Below are 19,436 nucleotides of genomic sequence, written 5' to 3'. Positions count from 1 at the left end.
GTGAGAAAAAGACTGCTTTTAGTTAATTTATTTTTATTTTTTGTTCTTAATTGTTTTTTAATCTTCACTATTTACTTCAAGTTATTACAGTATGTGTCTATATGCATATTTATTTATTTATTTTTTATCAATTTTGGCCATAGGGGGCCACATTTCTTACACACACTTGTTATTACATATGTTGGCCAGAGGGGGAGCACTTTTAAAAGCGACACACAGTCAATTTGAAAAATCCCTGCTTTTTGGGACCACCCTAATTTTGATAGATTTCACCACCAGGGGTGCAAATGAGACATTCTCTATTAGATGCAATGCTTTTCCTTGTTGGGACCGAAATCATGGAAAAATGTTGTTGATTTTTTTGTTTGTAATTGGTTTGTAATCTTCATTATTTACTTAAAGTTATTACAGTAGAGCACATTTCAATTGCTTACACACACTTGTTATTACATATGTTGGCCAGAGGGGGAGCACTTCAAATTTTTACACACACTTGTTATTTCATATGTTGACCAGAGGGGGAGCACTTTTAAAACCGACACACAGTCAATTTGAAAAATCCCTGTTTTTCGGGACCACCCTAATTTTGATAGATTTCACCACCAGGGGTGCTAATGAAACATTCTCTATTAGATGCAATGCTTTTCCGTATTGGGACCATGATTTATGTCCTAACTTGTTCACCGGTCCTCATATGGATGGTACGTTTCCTTGTTGATGTCTCAAGTAGGGTAAAAATACAAGAACACACACACACACACACACACACACACACACAATACCCTCCCCTGCCACTAAAACACTAAAACAAGATGAAATATTTGCTCACCTGTAGATTGGTCATCTGGAAGCGGTAATTATGATTGGCAGCCGTCGGGGCGGAGATAATGAGCAGTCGTCGCTTCTCGTAGAACTGGTCCAGCAGGGCGGACGCCCTCCGCACCCCCACGTTAATGTTCATGGCTGTGACCAGGACAAACATGCACGACTGAACGCTGGAGGAATACATTCAGAACCGCTTCCCGCTGTAAATATGAACACGCCTCAGGCAAAACGCGAATGAATAAGCAGCATGAATAATGGAAGGGAAATATTTCCTACATTTCTACGCTTATGTTCGTCATTCTCAGTCTGCTTGCGCCAAAAAAAAAACAACGACATTTCGGGTCAGATCACACAAATTATATCAAATAAACTCGCTTTGTTCCTTTAGTCAGTGGAATGAAGAATGACATTAATTACATTCTAACATCACATGACTTAGCATAATGAATTTATATTACATTTAATATTATTACAGAAAAGAATATTATTAGATATGAACATATGGGACAAAATATAAGTAGTATACATCATATACAATTATTATTAAGGATGAATGACAATTATTATACATCAATAATATAAATAAACAGCTCAAACCTTCATAAACCTGGTGAAAAGGAGGTTGTATCTTGATCTATACATGTATCAAATAGAATGAATAAGACATTTGATGTTAAATTGCTCTTTTTTCATTATTAAACTATGAATTATAATCTGTTTGTAGTAAATACATGTATTTTTTTATTTAAAAAAACATTTTATTTTAAATAATAACAAACATTTTATACAGTTCTTGACATACATATATTAAAATTAATACATTGTCCATCCATCCATTTTCTACCGCTTGTCCCTTTCAGGGTCGCGGTGGGTGCTGGAGCCTATCTCAGCTGCACATGGACGTAAGTAAGGCGGGGTACATAGTGTGATGATTAATTATTAACAAAAATTAAAAGCAATATCATTTACTATGAAATTTAGTTTATGACCATTTTTCTCTCGCAGAGTTTTTTATTTCTGCAAATATTTAATGGCCTTTTTATTCATATAATTGTGAATTTTATACAACAGTTATGATACAAACAAATACAATAAATTTATTGGTTTAATATAATAATTTCAGATTATTCATTAATTTATGTAATTATGAAATATTTGGATGGCATTGATTTAGTTATGTATTTATATTATGACAGACTTTTGTTTAAGATTGTTTCATGAGCAATTAATTTATTTTTGCATTTAATCCTTTACTTTTCTATTATTACTCATAAAATAATATTATTAAACATATTACAGTACAATAAATGAATTGATTCAATAGTTACTTCAGATTGTATTTGAGATTTTAATTCATAAATAGAGAACAAATTTTGTAAATAGTTAATTCACATTATAATTCCTCATTTCATGAACTGGATAGATGTATTTATAAAAAAAATGTTGGCAAAAAAAAAAAGCCCTTTTTACTGTACCAAGGTATCACAATGTGCCAAAATATGAGCTATATTACTTTGAATCAAAAATAATCTGCTAATAGAACAAGAAAATGTGCTTATTTTATTCTAAGTCATATATGTAAGAAAAGTGTAGCTGAGTCATATTCAGATTGTATATAATTGTATATAAAACCTGCCGGCTTTCATAATAGACATCAATAGAATGACTCCAAAAAAATGTCAAAAAATTGGTGCACGTCATGACGACATGTGCGCATGTAAAATAAATATGATAAAATTGTTTTTATACTGGTTTAATGTGGCGTTTTTGCATAGGAAGATGAAGTAAAATGGCCTTGATCTTCTAAAGGAACAAAATGTTTCTGTACCCTGATTGAAAGGAAGACCAAGCGAGCGGCACAGGTCACATGACTGGTGTGTTGTATACGTACGCGCACAGGTGGTGTCGATTCCGGACCAGGTGAGTCCATACTGGCACACCCTGGCAGCGCTGCCCTGTATATCGGTGCCGCCCGTGCAGGTGAATTCGCAGGTGGCGCCGTAGTTGTCTCCGTCGCTGTCGCACTTCATGTAGCCGTTGTCGGGGGGGGACAGTGGACTGCAGCGTCGCACTAGGCAAGAATAGAATAGAATAGAATGGACTTTATTGTCATTATATTTGCATATAACGAGATTAAGGACTCCAACTTAAGGTGTGGTAGTGGGAACAAATATGGGGTAAAAATAAATTACACAAGAGGTAATAAAGAATAAAAACAACTAACAATTGAAATAAACAGACTACTATCCAATAAAAATAATAAGCAATCCTGTACAATATACAAAACACTAGTAATACAAAATACAAAATACTATACAATATACAGTACAAGACAAGAGTACCGGAGTAAAAAATAACAATCAGTGTCGGATGTATTGCACTCGAAGGGTAATATTGCACAGTAGGGTATTAGGGTAGGATATTGTATAGGGGTAGAAGGCATTGGACGTACGGTTACTGTATCGTCACAACATACCACAACACAGACTTATGTTTATCATGTTGCTACTCCAGGACTTTGTGCACTTCCTGGTTTTTATCTGGACTTTTTGAGTCATTATTCTCTGTCTCCTGTCTCTGCATCCTGGAGTCACGCTAACAACGCCAGGTTTTTTGGGGGTTCAACACTAATAATACATTTACCGTAATTTCCGGACTATAAGCCGCTACTTTTTCCCCTCGTTCTGGTCCCTGCGGCTTATACAAGGGTGCGGCTTATTTACGACCTGTTCTTCTCCGACACCGACGAACAGGATTTCGGTGGTTTTAGTACGCAGGAGGAAGACGATGACACAATGATTAAAGACTGACTTAGGCTGGTTATTTTGATAACGTACAGGCGAGCACTTTGTATTACTTTGCACCGTTGTATTATTTGTACTCTGCACGAATGCTGTTCGCCATGTCAAAGATGTGAAAGTTTGATTGAATGATTGAAAGATTTATTGTTAATAAATGGGACGCTTTGCGTTCCCAAACAGTCATCTCTGTCCCGACAATCCCCTCCGTGGTAGCAGGAACCCCTATATACTACGGTAATTACACATCAAAACCCTGCGGCTTATAGTCGGGTGCGGCTTATATATGGAGCAATCTGTATCTTCCCCTAAATTTAGCTGGTGCGGCTTATAGTCAGGTGCGGCTTATAGTCCGGAAATTACGGTATATTTAGAAAAATAATCAAATGAAATCAAACACATTCAATTAATAATGCAATCTGAGAATAATAATATCTGGGATTTATATAACGCTTTTTCTAAGTACCCAAAGTCGCTTTACATGTTAAAAAAACATCATTCATTCACACCTGGTGGTGGTAAGCTACTTTCGTAGCCACAGCTGCCCTGGGGTAGACTGACGGAAGCGTGGCTGACAATTTGCGCCTACGGCCCCTCCGACCACCACCTATCATTCATTCAACATTCATTCACCGGTGTGAGCGGCACCGGGGGCAAGGGTGAAGTGTCCTGCCCAAGGACACAACGGCATGGTAAGAGGCGGGGAGCGAACCTGCAACCCTCAGGTTTCTGACACGGGCACTCTACCCACTACGCCATGCCGCCCCAGAACATGATATAATAATGAATCATCATTCTTATCTGGTTAAATAAAGGTTCTAATAATGAATCATAATTAGAATGAGTATTTAAATACATTTAAAAAATGTTTTATTATTTTGGTGATCCCACTTTAGTCGATGGAGATTTGTGCAAGCAATATTTTCCCTAATGTCGATTTTTTTTTAATCCGACTTTGCAACAACATGGTGAGCAAAGTACTATATTAATATTTAAACAACAGCACTTTGTATTATTTACATACACATCTATACCAGGCAGTGGCGTGCGGTGAGGTTAATGTCTGGCGAGGCACGACTGCATCATCACAGTCAGATTTACAAACATATGAACCTGCATTGCAGGTGTACCTAATGTTGTGTCCCTGCGGTCGTTCGCGGCTCTTGCAGCGCGAGCATTGTTGTTTTTGCACTTTTTGGCTTCTTGTTAAGTGACTTTTTTTGGGTGGATTCGGTCTTGCACGTGGAGGGTTTGGGTGTGGGCTTTGGTTGGTTTGGCCGCGGCGCTCCCGTCGGGCAGTGCATTCTGCGGCGGAGTTGCCTGGCACCAGGAGGCGGGGTTATGAGACGAGCCTCCACTTTTATGATCGCTCAGCACAAGAAATACGTTACACACATACAGATGTTGACAAAATACACTGTACATTATATACCTCAGCTAACTAAACTATGGAAATGTATAATATAATTCATATGGGTGAGGGCCGACATCCGGGCAACTGAGCTACATACGGGTTCTTCGAGCCATAGCAACCAGACTGGCATTGAAAACAAACCGTTGCCATCACTCTTTAACCTGTCGACCTACGCTGGTTAAACCCGTCATTCTGCCTCCAAAATGCCGAAAAACGGTGTTGTTTTTGGTTGTGCTAACCACAACTGGAAACAGGGAAAACAAAGGTTGTATTTTGTTCTGCCAAAGCGTGATAAAAGCCCACAGAGACGAGACAAATGGCTCGCAGCTTTACACTGGGAAAACGAGGACGGTTCTCACTGGAGTCCCCCAAAGTCCCGGCGGGTCGTGTGTTCGGATCACTTCGTTTCTGGTAAATATAAGGAACAAAAATCCACCTTCTTAACCACAACTTGGCTATACGTCCGTGCTAATGTTGTACTTGTTGAATTTGTACCTTATAACGTTCGACAGCTGAAGTTGTTGTTGTACAAAAATAACATGCGGTATACTATATAGTCTATAGCCTAGCTAGCTATTTTCGAAAACCGGACAACGAGAGGATACCAAAGGCAGCGTTAAGATGGACACCACCGGGAAAACGTAAGCCAGGGCGGCCAAAGAACACCTGGCGAAGAACAGTTGTACTTAAACAATACATGTAGCCCTCAAATCTCTCAATATTTTATACACTAACACTTGATCTTGTTGTTGATAACTTCCGCGTCTCTTTCTTAGTAGCGCGCAGGCTAAGCTAACTAGCAAGCTAAGCTAAGCCTGAGAAGCTTTAAAGTTCACTGAGACGAGTCTGACGCAAATAATACATTTTCGTTTTTTCACACGATATGCGAATAAGTAAAAATGCGTAAATGAAGGATTTAACGCCGACTTCCAAGCCACAACGCTCGTTAAATGCTTTTTCTGTCAATGCTGTGTTCGCTGTGAGCTGGTTTGTTTTCAACGAATTCCCAGTTGCTAGGGGATTGGTAGGCGGAAATGACGTAGGTCCGCCCTCACCCATAGCAATACGGTCTCACTGCACAGCAGGCCAGCAGTTAGCCGAGTCATTGTGCACAATCCATGGTGAGGCACAACGCAGTGACGTGCCTCAACTGGCTGATGATCACCGCACCGTCTCTTCTCAGTATTTGAACGGCAAATGTGAAAATAAAAATAAAAATAATCTAAAACTGGTGAAGTTAAATGGAAAATAACTTTAGTATTATCACTGGATACATATAACAATTTAATAATTTTTTTTTTCTTTTTACTTTTTTTTTCTTTCTGCCTCTAGTGATGGCACGCCACTGATACCAGGGGTCTTCAACCCTTTTTTTTTTAGGGCTACTTTTACAAAATAAAAATGTTTATTTTCATAGCTTTCTTTTAGCCAAACAACAAAGGGAATACGCTTGTTTTACCACAGCATTAACACAATTTAATAATAATAATAATAAATAATAATGGATTAGATTTCATATAGCACAGAGAAGTGAGAACCCATCATTCATTCACACCTTCAATTTGTATTGAAACATGTTGTCATTTGCTTCTTGTGTTTCAGAATGCATGTATTTCTAGTGCAGGGATTTATTTTATCACAATTACAGCTACTTTGACAAAAATATTTTTGTTGTTTTATTTACATGACTGACAACATTTAAATTGTACTACTATTAGGAAACAGATCTCCATTCAAACAAAGCTAGGTTGTGGTCATCTGTTGTTAAATATACAGTACGGTATCTGAATTGATTAAAATATTTTAAATCCATTTTTAATCCCACCTCTCACTCGGACAGTGAAGCGACAGGACCCGATGTTTCCCGCACGGTCCAACACAGTGTAGGACATCTTGTGAAGACCCTCAGGGAAATCCGACTTTGGTGGTTTCCCTTTCAGTATCACGCTGCAAAAAACAAAAAACAAAACCCAAAAAAACAGACTTAATAGGTTTGATCTGTCTGTGTGTGTGATGGCATTGTGTAACACTAAACACAACCACTGTTTACTCTGTTAGGATGCCATCGGCCGTGTCCACACCCTCTGGAGTGTCCCACCTCACCCTGGCTGTGAGCTTGCCTGGTTCGGCCCACTTGTCCTTCACATGAGGACACTTGATTTTTGGAGAATCAACATCTGGAGGGAATGGGAAGGACAACAAAGAGAAAGATATCGTTATTAGGAACTAGGGTTGTACGGTATAGTACCGCGATACTAATGAATCATATTCGGTACTGTACCGCCTCTGAAAAGTACCGGTCCCCCACCCCTCCGCGCCCCCGTCGTCATCACGTCGTGTCATTGCTGGTTTACAATCAGAGGAGCATGTTCGGCAATGCACAATCACAGAGTACTTACAAGCAGACACAGTGTGTAGACAGAAAAGGGCGAACGGACGCATTTTGGCTTAAAAACTAAAGATAAAGGTGAAGTTATAACACTGAAATGCCCACAGGAAGAGGTGCCTTAAGACATGGCTAGCTAGCTAGCAGCTAAAGTCCAGCCGCAGTCTGCAGTGTTTTAGCTACTTCTAAATCACTAATCCTCGCCTCCATGGCGACAAAAAAAGTACATTTCTTACAAGTATCATCCCTGCAGGACGAGGAATAGCTAAACATGCTTCACTACACACCGTAGCACACCGGCATCAAAATGTAAACAAACGCCATTGGTGTATCCACACCTAACATCCACTATAATGATACCAAGTACAGGAGCATATCTAGTCGATACTACTATGATTATGTTCATACTTTTGGGCATCACAACATCTTCTTTTGTTTTTTTTAATTTATATAATGTTTATAATGTCAGGAAATATGTCCCTGGACACATGAGGACTTTGATTATGACCAATGTATGATCCTGTAACGACTTGGTATCGGATTGATACCCAAATTTGTGGTATCATCCAAACAACAGAAGAATAAATGATTATTACATTTTAACAGAAGTGTAAATAGAACATGTTAAGAGCGAAAGTAAGCAGATGTTAACAGTAAATGAACAAGTAGATTGATAATTCATTTTCTACCACTTGTCCTTAATAATGATGACAAAATAATAGAATGAGAAATGACACAATATGTTACTGCATACATCAGCAGCTAAATTAGGAGTCTTTGTTTGCTTACTTACTAATAAAAGACAAGTTGTCTTGTATGTTCACTATTTTAATTAAGAACAAACTTGCAATAAGAAACATATGTATAATGTACCCTAAGATTTTTTGTTAAATTAAAGCCAAAAATTAAATTTTTTGTGGTCCCCATTATTTAGAAAAGTACCGAAAAGTATCAAAATAATTTTGGTACCGGTACCAAAATATTGGCATAGGGCAGGGGTCGGCAACCCAAAATGTTGAAAGAGCCATATTGGACCAAAAATACAAAAACACATCTGTCTGGAGCTGCAAAAAGTTAAAAGCCATATTACATGTGTCATGAGATATACATTTAATTAAGAGGACTTAAAGGAAACTAAATGAGCTCAAATATGGCTACAAATGAGGCATAATGATGCAATATGTACATATCGCTAGCCTAAATAGCATGTTAGCATCGATTAGCTTGCAGTCATGCAGTGACCAAATATGTTTGATTAGCACTCCACACAAGTCAATAACATCAACAAAACTCACCTTTGTGCACTCATGCACAACGTTAAAAGTGTGGTGGACAAAATGAGACAGAATAAAAGTGGCATAAAACACGTCCTAGAAAGTCGGAGAAAGTTACACATGTAAACAAACTATACGGTGAGTTCAAGGACCGCCAAAATAAGTAGGACAAAACGGCGCTCGCCAAATACTCGAATCAGTGAAGCATGTTTAATATAAGCAGTGTGATTTATAACAATTAGGGAGGTTTGTGTCATGTTTGTCCTCCTACAGAAACCATACTAAACAAAAAAATACATTTTTTCCCCCTCATCTTTTTCCATTCTTCATACATTTTTGAAAAATCTCCAGAGAGCCACTAGGGCGGCGCTAAAGAGCCGCGGGTTGCCGACCCCCGGTATAGGGACAACACTATTAGGAACGTGACGATTGATCGACCAGTGAGCAAACTCTGCATTCCAAATACCCTTAGAAATGTGCAAAACTTAAATATAAATAACATTTTTGCGCTCTCATGAGGTGGTTTTTGAGACGTTTGGATATTGAAGTTTTTCGCAAAATCATGATGTAAATACTTTTTACACATTTAGAGGTCACCTAAACATCGAACCGACGGGGCGCCAATGCAAGACAACTCGGGCAGACGGATCGGATCGTCTTGGTCTCGCTTCCGATCGGTCGGCCGGGGTCCAGCTAGGCGGACCGTCTGGCGAGTCTCTTCCCCGCAATGGAGGCCGACCCGCAGGCTCAGAGAGACCCACGTGCCCGAACAATGTCCGAGGGGCCGTAAGGACGTTGCCTGTGAGCGATCACTCACTGCATTTGTCTGCTATTGACATCACGGCAACAGCAGTGGCTGCAATATCTTCCTCAAAGTGGAGTCTGGCGAGATGAGATTTTACGAGAATAACGGCTCATGACGCAAAACGCCCTTTAATGGAAACACATACAAGTCGCAAATGTACTTTATCGAAATTTTTGAAATATCGCTGTTATTTAGCAAAAAAAAATTCAATGGAAACGTAGCTAGTGTCGGACGATTTGGTGAAAAAGTACTTGATTGGCCATTGTCCATTAATGCTTTTTAATGTCAACACTGATCCCCTTTGGCTGATACTTTATTTATTTTTAGTCACCCAGCAGATGAGCAGCTAATTATGTGTCTCCATGCGGAGTGTGGAGCCGCTCCCCTAAGCAAATAATATTCTCCATCATTACGGCAAATAAACTGCATTTGTTAATATCTTTGAGTATTATTATCACTGGAGGCCAAGGTTAAACATGTTACACCCCAAGAGCAATCCAGGAACAGGCATGCTATTAGCTAAGCTAACCGCTAATCTAGCTTGAAACAACACAAATGAATAGTAAAGTTTAGGAAGTGTAGATGGAAGCACATTACAGCAGAAGTGTCAGCACTGTAGCAGTCAGTACACCACATGTAAGAGGAGGGCAGATCAAACCATAAATTGGCGGTGTCGACACCAAGGGCTGTATCAGTCTATGAGCGATACCAGAGCAATTAGGTGGATATTTTTCTCAAAATCATTCTTTTTTTTCTTTTTATGTTTACAAACTCAAGGAGTAATTTCCCGGACACAGGAGGACTTTGAACGCAAAAAACAAAGGATTTAAAAGAGTTTTGTTTTCATTTACTTATTGTGTACACTCGACTTTGTTTTGATCAAACAATTACAATGTAATAAAATAGAATAAGGAACTAGTTTAAATATTGTGTTGATATTTTTACACTGTGAACAGCACTCACCAAAAATACATTGAAAAATGTACATTTATTCGTGAATTATCATATAGCGTTTTTCTCTAGTGACTCAAAGCGCTATATAAATAAACATTGATTGATTGATTGATTACATTAGAAACCCTTTATCTACATCTAAACCAGTGTGGGTGGCACTGGGAGCAGGTGGGTAAAGTGTCTTGCCCAAGCACACCACGGCAGTGACTAGAATGGCGGAAGCGGGAATCGAACCTGGAACCCTCAAGTTGCTGGCACGGCTGCTCTACCAACCAAACCACACCACGTGATTGGTATCGGTATTGGCCGATCTCACTCATTGATGATCGGTATCGGAATCGGCAACATGAAAGTTTTTTTTTTTTACTTTGATAATGATTTGTTGTGCATAAAAAAAAAGATGGTGGAAAAGAAAAGGTGGCTGTTTTGACCGCACGCTCATTTATGAACAATTATATTGCGCAACACAGCAGCAACAGAACCAATGTTGTAATGAAACTGCTCAGTCAGCATTAATGCCACTGTGAGTTTCACAACAATAGCTGAGTAGCAACATTTTAAAGCGCATGCAGAGGTAGATAAAGCTGCATCCAGAGGTTGCCTACAGCCGCAGCTGTGTGTTTTATGACCAAGCTAAAGAGCAACGGCGGATATTTGTTTTTGTGGACTCCACAGGTGCCGGCTATAATATGCTATACTAGGCTACAATGTGCTATAATGTGATATAATATGCTATAATGTGCTATAATATGCTATAATAGCATTGAGAGGAGCCAGATGAGGTGGTTCGGGCATCTGCTCAGGATGCCACCCGAACGCCTCCCTAGGGAGGTGTTTAGGGCACGTTCGACCGGCAGGAGGCCACAGTAGGGATGTGCGTATCGATCCTGTGGTATCGATATATCAATACTCACACGCTACTCATTTGGCATCACTTTTCTGAAAAAAGTATCGATATAAACCAAAAAACGGCGTGTGGGGGGTGCGAGCATCACTTTCAGATGTTTTTGATGACTTACTTAACTTACTATGTGCTGGGACACCCCTGTACCTGGCAGAGTATAGAGCTGGCCCAGTCACGTGACAGGAGACAGCCAATGAGCGTCGTCAACGTGCAACACACACACAGCCAGCCGACAGCGATACAGCCAGAGCAATCGCACAGCAAACATGCGTATGTTGAAATGAGAAGATACATGGAGGAAAAGGTGATCCCAAGGAGTGAGGACCCTTTGGTTTGGTGGAAAAAAAATGAAACCACATTCCCAATGCTGAACAAAGTTGCGAAAAAATACCAGTTGGAACTATTGCGACGTCTGTTCCAGCAGAGAGACTCTTCTCTAAGGCCGGAGAAATAATCAGCCAGAGGCGTAATCGTATCAAAGCAGAAAACGTGAACATGTTACTTTTCCTGAACAGCAATCTGAGACTTCAGTAAAGTGTGACGTGTGACGACATATCTCGAGTACACTAAAGGTGTGATGGTGTAGATAATTTTTCCAAGTTCATTTTCTCAGGGAACTGTCTTTCGTATGCAGGTTTATAGGACAAGGAAATCCTAGTTTATTGTGATAAGGAAATTATTGACTTTACTTCAGATAAGTGTTATGAGTTTACTTCCACAAAGAGGTTTGAAACATAACATTGTTATGAATAATTGTTTTTTTAAGCTTTTTCTACCAAGACTTTTTTTTTTGAGGAATAAGAAAAGTGAAAATGTGTATATTTTTGTCTATATTTAATTGATTTTTCATATTTATGTTATTTATTTGAATTTTACTTTTATTATATATTGACCATAATAAATGTAGTATAAATGGTCTGTATTTGTCTTGTGATTTGTCTTAAATAATAACAATAGTAATAATATTTTTGACTGACAAAAATTGCCAATAAGAAATAAATGGTATCGGTATCGGTATCGATGAAAATGCAAGAAAAAGTATCGGTATCGTATCGAATCCTAAAAGTGTGGTATCGCCCATCCCTAGGCCACAGGGAATACCCAGGACACGTTGGGAAGACTATGTTTCCCGGCTGGCACTGGGAACGCCCCGCGACCCGACCTCGGATAAGCGGAAGAAAATGGATGGATGGATGGATGCTATAATAGGTTATAAAATGCTATAATATGCTATAATAGGCTATGATATGCTATAATAGGCTATAATATGCTATACTAGGCTACAATGTGCAACAATATGCTACAATATGCTAAAATAGGCTATAATATGCTATACTCAGCTACAATGTGCTATAATGTGCTATACTATGCTATACTAGGCTACAATGTGCTATAATATGCTATACTGTGCTATAATATACTATAATAGGCTATAATATGCTATAATACAGTGGTCCCCAACCACCGGGCCACGGCCCGGTACCGGTCTGTGGATAGATTGGTACTGGGCCGCACAAGAAATAAATAAAAACATTTTTTTATTTTTTAAATTAAATCAACATAAAAAACACAAGATACACTTACAATTAGTGCACCAACCCAAAAAAACTCCCTCCCCCATTTACACTCATTCACACTCATTCGCACAAAAGGGTTGTTTCTTTCTGTTATTAATATTTCTGGTTCCTACATTATACATCAATATAGATCAATACAGTCGGCAGGGATACAGTCCGTAAGCACACATGATTGTATTTTTTTATGCCAAAAAATACAATAAAAAATAAAAATACCATACTCCCCCCTCCCCCCTGGTCCGTGGGACACATTTTCAAGCTTTGACCGGTCCGCAGTTACAAAAAGGTTGGGGACCACTGCTATAATAGACTATAATATGCTATAATGGACTATAATATGCTATAATAGGCTATAAAATGCTATAACAGGCTATAATATGCTATAATAGGCTATAAATATGCTATAATATGTTATAATAGGCTATGATATGCTAAAAATATGCTATAATAGGTTATAACAGGGCCGGCCCGTGGCATAGGCCGTATAGGCCAGGGGTCGGCAACCCAAAATGTTGAAAGAGCCATATTGGACCAAAAATGCAAAAACAAATCTGTCTGGAGCCGCAAAAATTCAAAGCCATATTACATACAGATAGTGTGTCATGAGATATAAATTGAATTAAGAGGACTTAAAGGAAACTAAATGAGCTCAAATATACCTACAAATGAGGCATAATGATGCAATATGTACATACAGCTAGCCTAAATAGCATGTTAGCATCGATTAGCTTGCAGTCATGCAGTGACCAAATATGTCTGATTAGCACTCCACACAAGTCAATAACATCAACAAAACTCACCTTTGTGCATTCACGCACATTAAAAGTTTGGTGGACAAAATGAGACGGAAAAAGAAGTGGCATAAAACACGTCCTAGAAAGTCGGAGAAAGTTATACATATAAACAAACTACGGTGAGTTCAAGGACCGCCAAAATTAGTAGGACAAAACGGCGCTCGCCAAATACTCGAATCAGTGAAGCACGTTTAATATAAACAGTGTGCTTTATAACAATTAGGAGGGTTTGTGTCATGTTTGTCTTCCTACAGAAACCATATTAACACAAAAAATATATTTTTCTCCCCTCATCTTTTTCCATTTTTCATACATTTTTTAAAAAGCTCCAGAGAACCACTAGGGCGGCGCTAAAGAGCCGCATGCGGCTCTAGAGCCGCGGGTTGCCGACCCCTGGTATAGGCAAATGCTAAGGGCGCCGTCCATCAGGGGGCGCCACGCCAGTGTCACAAATGTTGGAGGGGAAAAAAAGTAAGAAAAAAAAAGTTGATACTATTATTTCTAAATACATAAAATAATCCCACGTTAATTAAAATGCAAAGTAAAGCCTATTTAATAGAAATATTATTTGTTACAACATTACGCTCCCACCCTCCCCCGGCACGGTGCGCCCCCTCCCTTCCCGTATCATGACTCTTTTTGGACGTCACCAGTGTTCACCACATCAAAAAATCAACACAAGAATGTCAAAACGGCCAAAACTGTCAGGTGCCCAGGGAAGAAAAAAGAGAAAAGAAGAGTAGAAACGAGAAAAAGACAGAGGTTAGCCTACATGAAATTATTTGTCTGTTACAGAATGTGATAGTAACCTTAGCATTAAGCTAATGTTACATGATTCGGCAATTGCTAATCAATAAATAGCTAGTTCTGTTTTAACGTCGGGTTAATATTGTGGAGGGGGCTAAATTGTTATGGAAAATAATAATCTAACGTTAGGTAATTACAGTACTTACAGTCAGTAAGTCATTCTAGTTAATGCAATATTAAAAAGCACAAATAGATCGAGAACTCTGTAGGATCCCCTTTTTTGTAATATAGTTGTTAAAGTCATACTGGTTTGATATCTTGTTTTGTGCAGTGCCTTATTTATATTGTATTTTTAATTTATTTTATGCAACTTGTTGACACGTTTTATTTTGTGTTTATGTATGTAAAAAATATTGTAGTTCATATATTCATTTTTTATTTTTTGTATTCATTTATTTATCCATATTTTTTTTTTATCTTGTTAACTATTCTGATTGTTAATTTGCTTTCTTTAAGTAAAAAAAAAAGGTTAAAGACAAAGCTATTCGGTTTCTTGTGAGTATTCACTGCCGATGTGGGGGGGCGCCACCTAAAATCTTGCCTAGGGCGCCAGATTGGTTAGGGCCGGGCCTGGGTTATAATATGCTATAATAGGCTATGATATAATAAAATATGCTATAATATGGCGGCTCTGATGATTATGAAATAGAGACATTATATCCAAGGCTTCAAAACAGCAGCGACGAGGTGCTAGCTTACCAACACAGGTGGGGACTGTGGCGCTCCACACCTTGTTGTACTGGCAGGTGGCCGTCTTGGAGCCCTTCAGAGTGAATCCTTGCGCGCAGAAGAACTCACAGCGGGAAATGTAGTAGGAGCCGTCCGAACACTTGTAGCCGCCATTAGCCGGCATGCTCATCTTGGGACAGCGGATCTCTGCCGGAGAAAGAACTACTACTTCAAGTGGAAACCTTGGTGATGATACAATATACACATGCTATCCAAGAGGAGACTGAGGGCAGCAGAGTAGTACCACTTCACCTCGACATGCATAGTTGGAGGACCAGTGCTTGCTGGCCATGCACACCACCTCCGTGCTCGGCGTCTCGTATCCTTGCTTGCAGCGGATTTTACAGCGTGTTCCCATGACGTTCTTGTAATGTTCCCCTCTGGGAGTACGGCAGCTCACGTCGCCATGTTTCACCTTTATTGGCGCGCACCACGCCGTCCCTAAAGAGTGTCGAGAGTCCTATAAGCGTCCTTTGTATGGATGTTGTTAAAAATCTTTGTTAGAAGGAAGGATAGATTAGGTAACACTTACCTGGGGATTTTAAATGACTCGAAAGACTCATTGAATTTCCTATGACCATATTTGGTATGTTTGCGAGAGGGGCCGGGGGAACAGTGCCCCATCAGATCCAGTAGAGGGTGCTATTTCATTCACAGAAGAACCGCTATAGTCGAAAAGGCCGGTGATCGCACAGTTCAACAGTAAACAAAGAAAACTAAAATTCCAGTGGAATAACTAAAAATGAACAGCCATGTTCTAAAAACAACGGAAAAAATAATATAAAAATGATGATGCTAATAATGTTAAATAAATAATTATAAATATAATAATTATTATGACTATTGTTATTTTTAACAATAATTAATCATTATAAATATAATAACATTAAATTAACATTTATAACTATAATACCATTATTATTATTTAATTGGTATTATTATTATAACTATTGTTGTTGTTATTATTAACAATAATAAATATAATTATAATTTAAAAAAGACTTATAAATATAATATTTAATTTATATCATTATTATTGTCATTAATATTGTTATTAACAGTAATAAATAATGATGAAAATAGTAATACAAATAAGTATGTAATAATATAATTAAAAAAATAAAAATTACAGCGGAATCTCTTAAGCTTGAATGCTCCTGAGATTGTACAATTTGGAATTCAACCACATTTTCGGGCAAAGTTCAGTGAAGTTGCTCAAACATACATGACGTCATGTGAAAGTATTTATCTTTTTCTTTGGCTTTTTTTCCAAACAAAGTGGTCAGAGGAAGAAGATCATGTGAAGTAAGCGGACTCCCACGCAAAGCACTAAGACTCCAGCGTCACCGTTGAACTTGTTGTCAAAGTTCAGGCGGACTACTAGTTTTATTATTTTTAACAATTTGCTGTCGTTCACTTCTTTTTACACTTTAAGAATAATGAAGAATGTTCAACGCGATCCCCTTCACATCTTTGCCATTAATATTAACAGCATTGAACTTGTTTTCCGCTCAAACATTGCATGGACAGTTTTACGATGACAGCTTGACTCGGGAACAGACAAAGTATAATGCCATTATTTCCCACAGGAACAATTCTAACAGTCTAGAAGAGATCCACATTTGGTTGTATTTACTGTATTTTCTAATTAATATAAAGCAATAACCGTCTTGATGTTTGAATAGTTGCACAGCATGTACTATGTGTGCAGGTTTTTTTTTTGTCGGCCATGATGAACATGGATCAAGTATAGAACAAACATTGGCCAGGAACCAGCATTAAAGCCACAAGTCTGCTTACTATCCCAAAAAATCAACAGCAGTAGGAGCTTGCAGGCTCGTCCAAAAGATTGGATTGCACTGCGATTGCTTTGATTTCCTATGTGCAGCCTTTAAGTAGCACTACTTACCATGGCAACCAACGTCTAGCATAGCATTAAAATCTCCCTCTGAGACAACCAATAGGAAGAAAACAAACATTCCAAAATTGGACATATATCTTCGATGCTTGCGTAAAAAAAAATAATCTGCCAAGTTGAAGGGGCCCACATGTTTCTAATAGGAATCCAAATCTGCAGTTTATTTCCTGCTGGCTCAAACCCTGAGGACGCTGACGCTCGACTAATTTCCACTCGGAATAAAAAAAATAAAAAAAGAGCATTCATAAGAGGGCACGGATTAGGAGAGTATTTGCAATGTCAGGCTTATCAATGGTGTCACCTTTAAATGCATGAGAATACCAGTCCTCATCTCCGGGGGCGGGCTGTCCTGACCCTGGGGATGGAAGCAAAGGATGAAAAAAAAAAAAAAAGCAACTAATAAGCAAGAAGAAAAGACAAGCATCCAAGATGTTAGGCAATGTTTTTAACACACTCTCCTGGGACGAGAGCGCCAGGATCAAGTTTTTAAAAAAATTGCTTTTACATCTGAAACAGACTTACGAGAGAGCGAGAGAGAGAGTGAGTGAGTGGAGTTCATTTGGGTTGAAGTCATGCAGAAAGAGTGAACCTCAAATGATTTTTTTTTCATACACTTTGGACAAGGACTGAGTGTTTATTCTCTCACAAAATTGCTTTTTATTTACATCAGGGGAAAAGTACGGTAAAAATGTCTATAAATCTTTGCAAATGCTCAAACTTTCTGTCCCAGCCAGCTGGCCTTTTTATCAGCCTTACATTGGGAGTTGAGCCTCATTAAGAAACAAAAAAATGATCAGTTTTCATAACTGAAGTCAACAACTTTAAAGATGTGTTTTCTTTCATTTTAATTAATTGTTGGAACAAAAAGAACTATCTATTCAGTATAAACAAAATAAAATTGTTCCTCTTTTTTCAAACTGTTGCACCTCTAACTGAAGTTAGCAGCTTTAGCTTTTGCTGTTTTTTCCCCGCAGAAACTGCTGCACCTCATTCTAGAAGCAAAAAAGTGATCCGTTATACAAAGCTGAAGTTAGCAGCTTTGAACATGCAATTTTACCTTTTTTGCTTCCAACTTCTAAACCTCATTCAGTCCCTTCAGGATTTTGCGATTGAGTCAGTTCAAGTAAATTCAAGCAATCCCTGCGAATTCTGCATGCTGTTTATTTTTTTTAGGGCATTACGGCAAGTCACAATGCTGCGGTTGCCGTGGTTAACTTTGAACCCTGCTTATCTGAATATATGTATACATATGTGTACATATTGCAACTTTGGCCAATGCCCACAACTTCCTCACAACTTTGGGCCATTGGATTTTGTCTCTGAGCGGCGCTCAAGCGAAGCACGTCAACTGTCTAATCAAAATGTATGTTTGTTTCTTGTGTAGACGAAGCAGGAACAACATTGTGTAACAAAATATCAACTCTTTATGGCTCAAACAGCACAACTGTCGTCCTCACGCATTACTTAGACCAACCTCTGGTTGCTATCTACAGAGCTGCGTCTTCTGGGTAACCTATTATATAAACAATTATTTTCTAGTTTACATGTATTTATATATGTATTTAATTACTCAATTTAATAAGTCAATTAACAAAAGATTTTTATTTGCAATGCTGACCTAGCAAAGAGGCAGAATTTACATGACAGAGATGTTGAAGTGTGATGATAATCTCTCATTGACTCTAATTTACCCCAAAAAATGAATGCTTTAGATCGCTCTCAACAGGTCTCAAATGCTCTTATGTAGTCAATTAGTTGGAACATAAATAAATGTTTAAGGTGAAAAAATGTTTAAGTGTAAAACATACACGGCGAATGTCTGCAATTTGTGGACAATAAGGAAGCCTTTGGTGGTGTTTCTTTCTGTAATTACTAGGAATTCTTATTATTACTCTTATTAGTTATACCGATCAAAATCAATCGTGGTGCCATACAAAAACACGAGTTGATCCAATGGTATTGAAAAAAGTAAGCCTCAAAACATTGCAATTTTTGCCGCAACCTTTTGAAAAAGCTGCTGTGAATTAAGGCATTTTTAGTCCGCAACAATCACAAAAGAAGCCTGGAGGGACTCCTCGTTGGAGGAACAAACAGGGATTCAGCTTGTGCAGCTAAACTTAGCCACTTCAAAATGCATTTTCCTTTTTCCTTTTTTTTTTTTTTTTTTAAAGCTGCTGTGCTTCATCACAGGGCCAAAAAAATATATATATCCATTTTGCATTGTTCTTGTTTTTTTTTAACTGATGTGCTT

General features: G+C 38.3%; 1 protein-coding gene across 5 annotated transcripts in view; it reads right to left on the bottom strand.

The window, feature by feature from the left end:
• Positions 1-19,436, bottom strand: part of srpx (sushi-repeat containing protein X-linked) — a 50,021-nt gene that overhangs the window by 6,370 nt on the left and 24,215 nt on the right. For 3 of the 5 annotated variants that reach the window (XM_062068935.1, XM_062068936.1, XM_062068938.1), the window contains 7 exons: positions 17,487-17,540; positions 15,520-15,708; positions 15,238-15,414; positions 7,088-7,214; positions 6,863-6,984; positions 2,717-2,896; positions 830-963 (listed from right to left, as the gene is read on the bottom strand). In XM_062068935.1, the coding sequence (XP_061924919.1) occupies positions 830-963; positions 2,717-2,896; positions 6,863-6,984; positions 7,088-7,214; positions 15,238-15,414; positions 15,520-15,708; positions 17,487-17,540 (983 nt within the window). The remainder of the gene's footprint in view (positions 1-829; positions 964-2,716; positions 2,897-6,862; positions 6,985-7,087; positions 7,215-15,237; positions 15,415-15,519; positions 15,709-17,486; positions 17,541-19,436) is intronic. The other 2 variants (XM_062068937.1, XM_062068939.1) reach the window with 1 other exon arrangement.

Source organism: Entelurus aequoreus, linkage group LG14 (genome assembly GCF_033978785.1).
Source record: "Entelurus aequoreus isolate RoL-2023_Sb linkage group LG14, RoL_Eaeq_v1.1, whole genome shotgun sequence".
In the NCBI taxonomy this organism is placed as follows: Eukaryota; Metazoa; Chordata; class Actinopteri; order Syngnathiformes; family Syngnathidae; genus Entelurus; species Entelurus aequoreus.
Note: the sequence above shows the minus strand (reverse complement) of the source record. Positions and strands in the feature narration are given on the sequence as shown.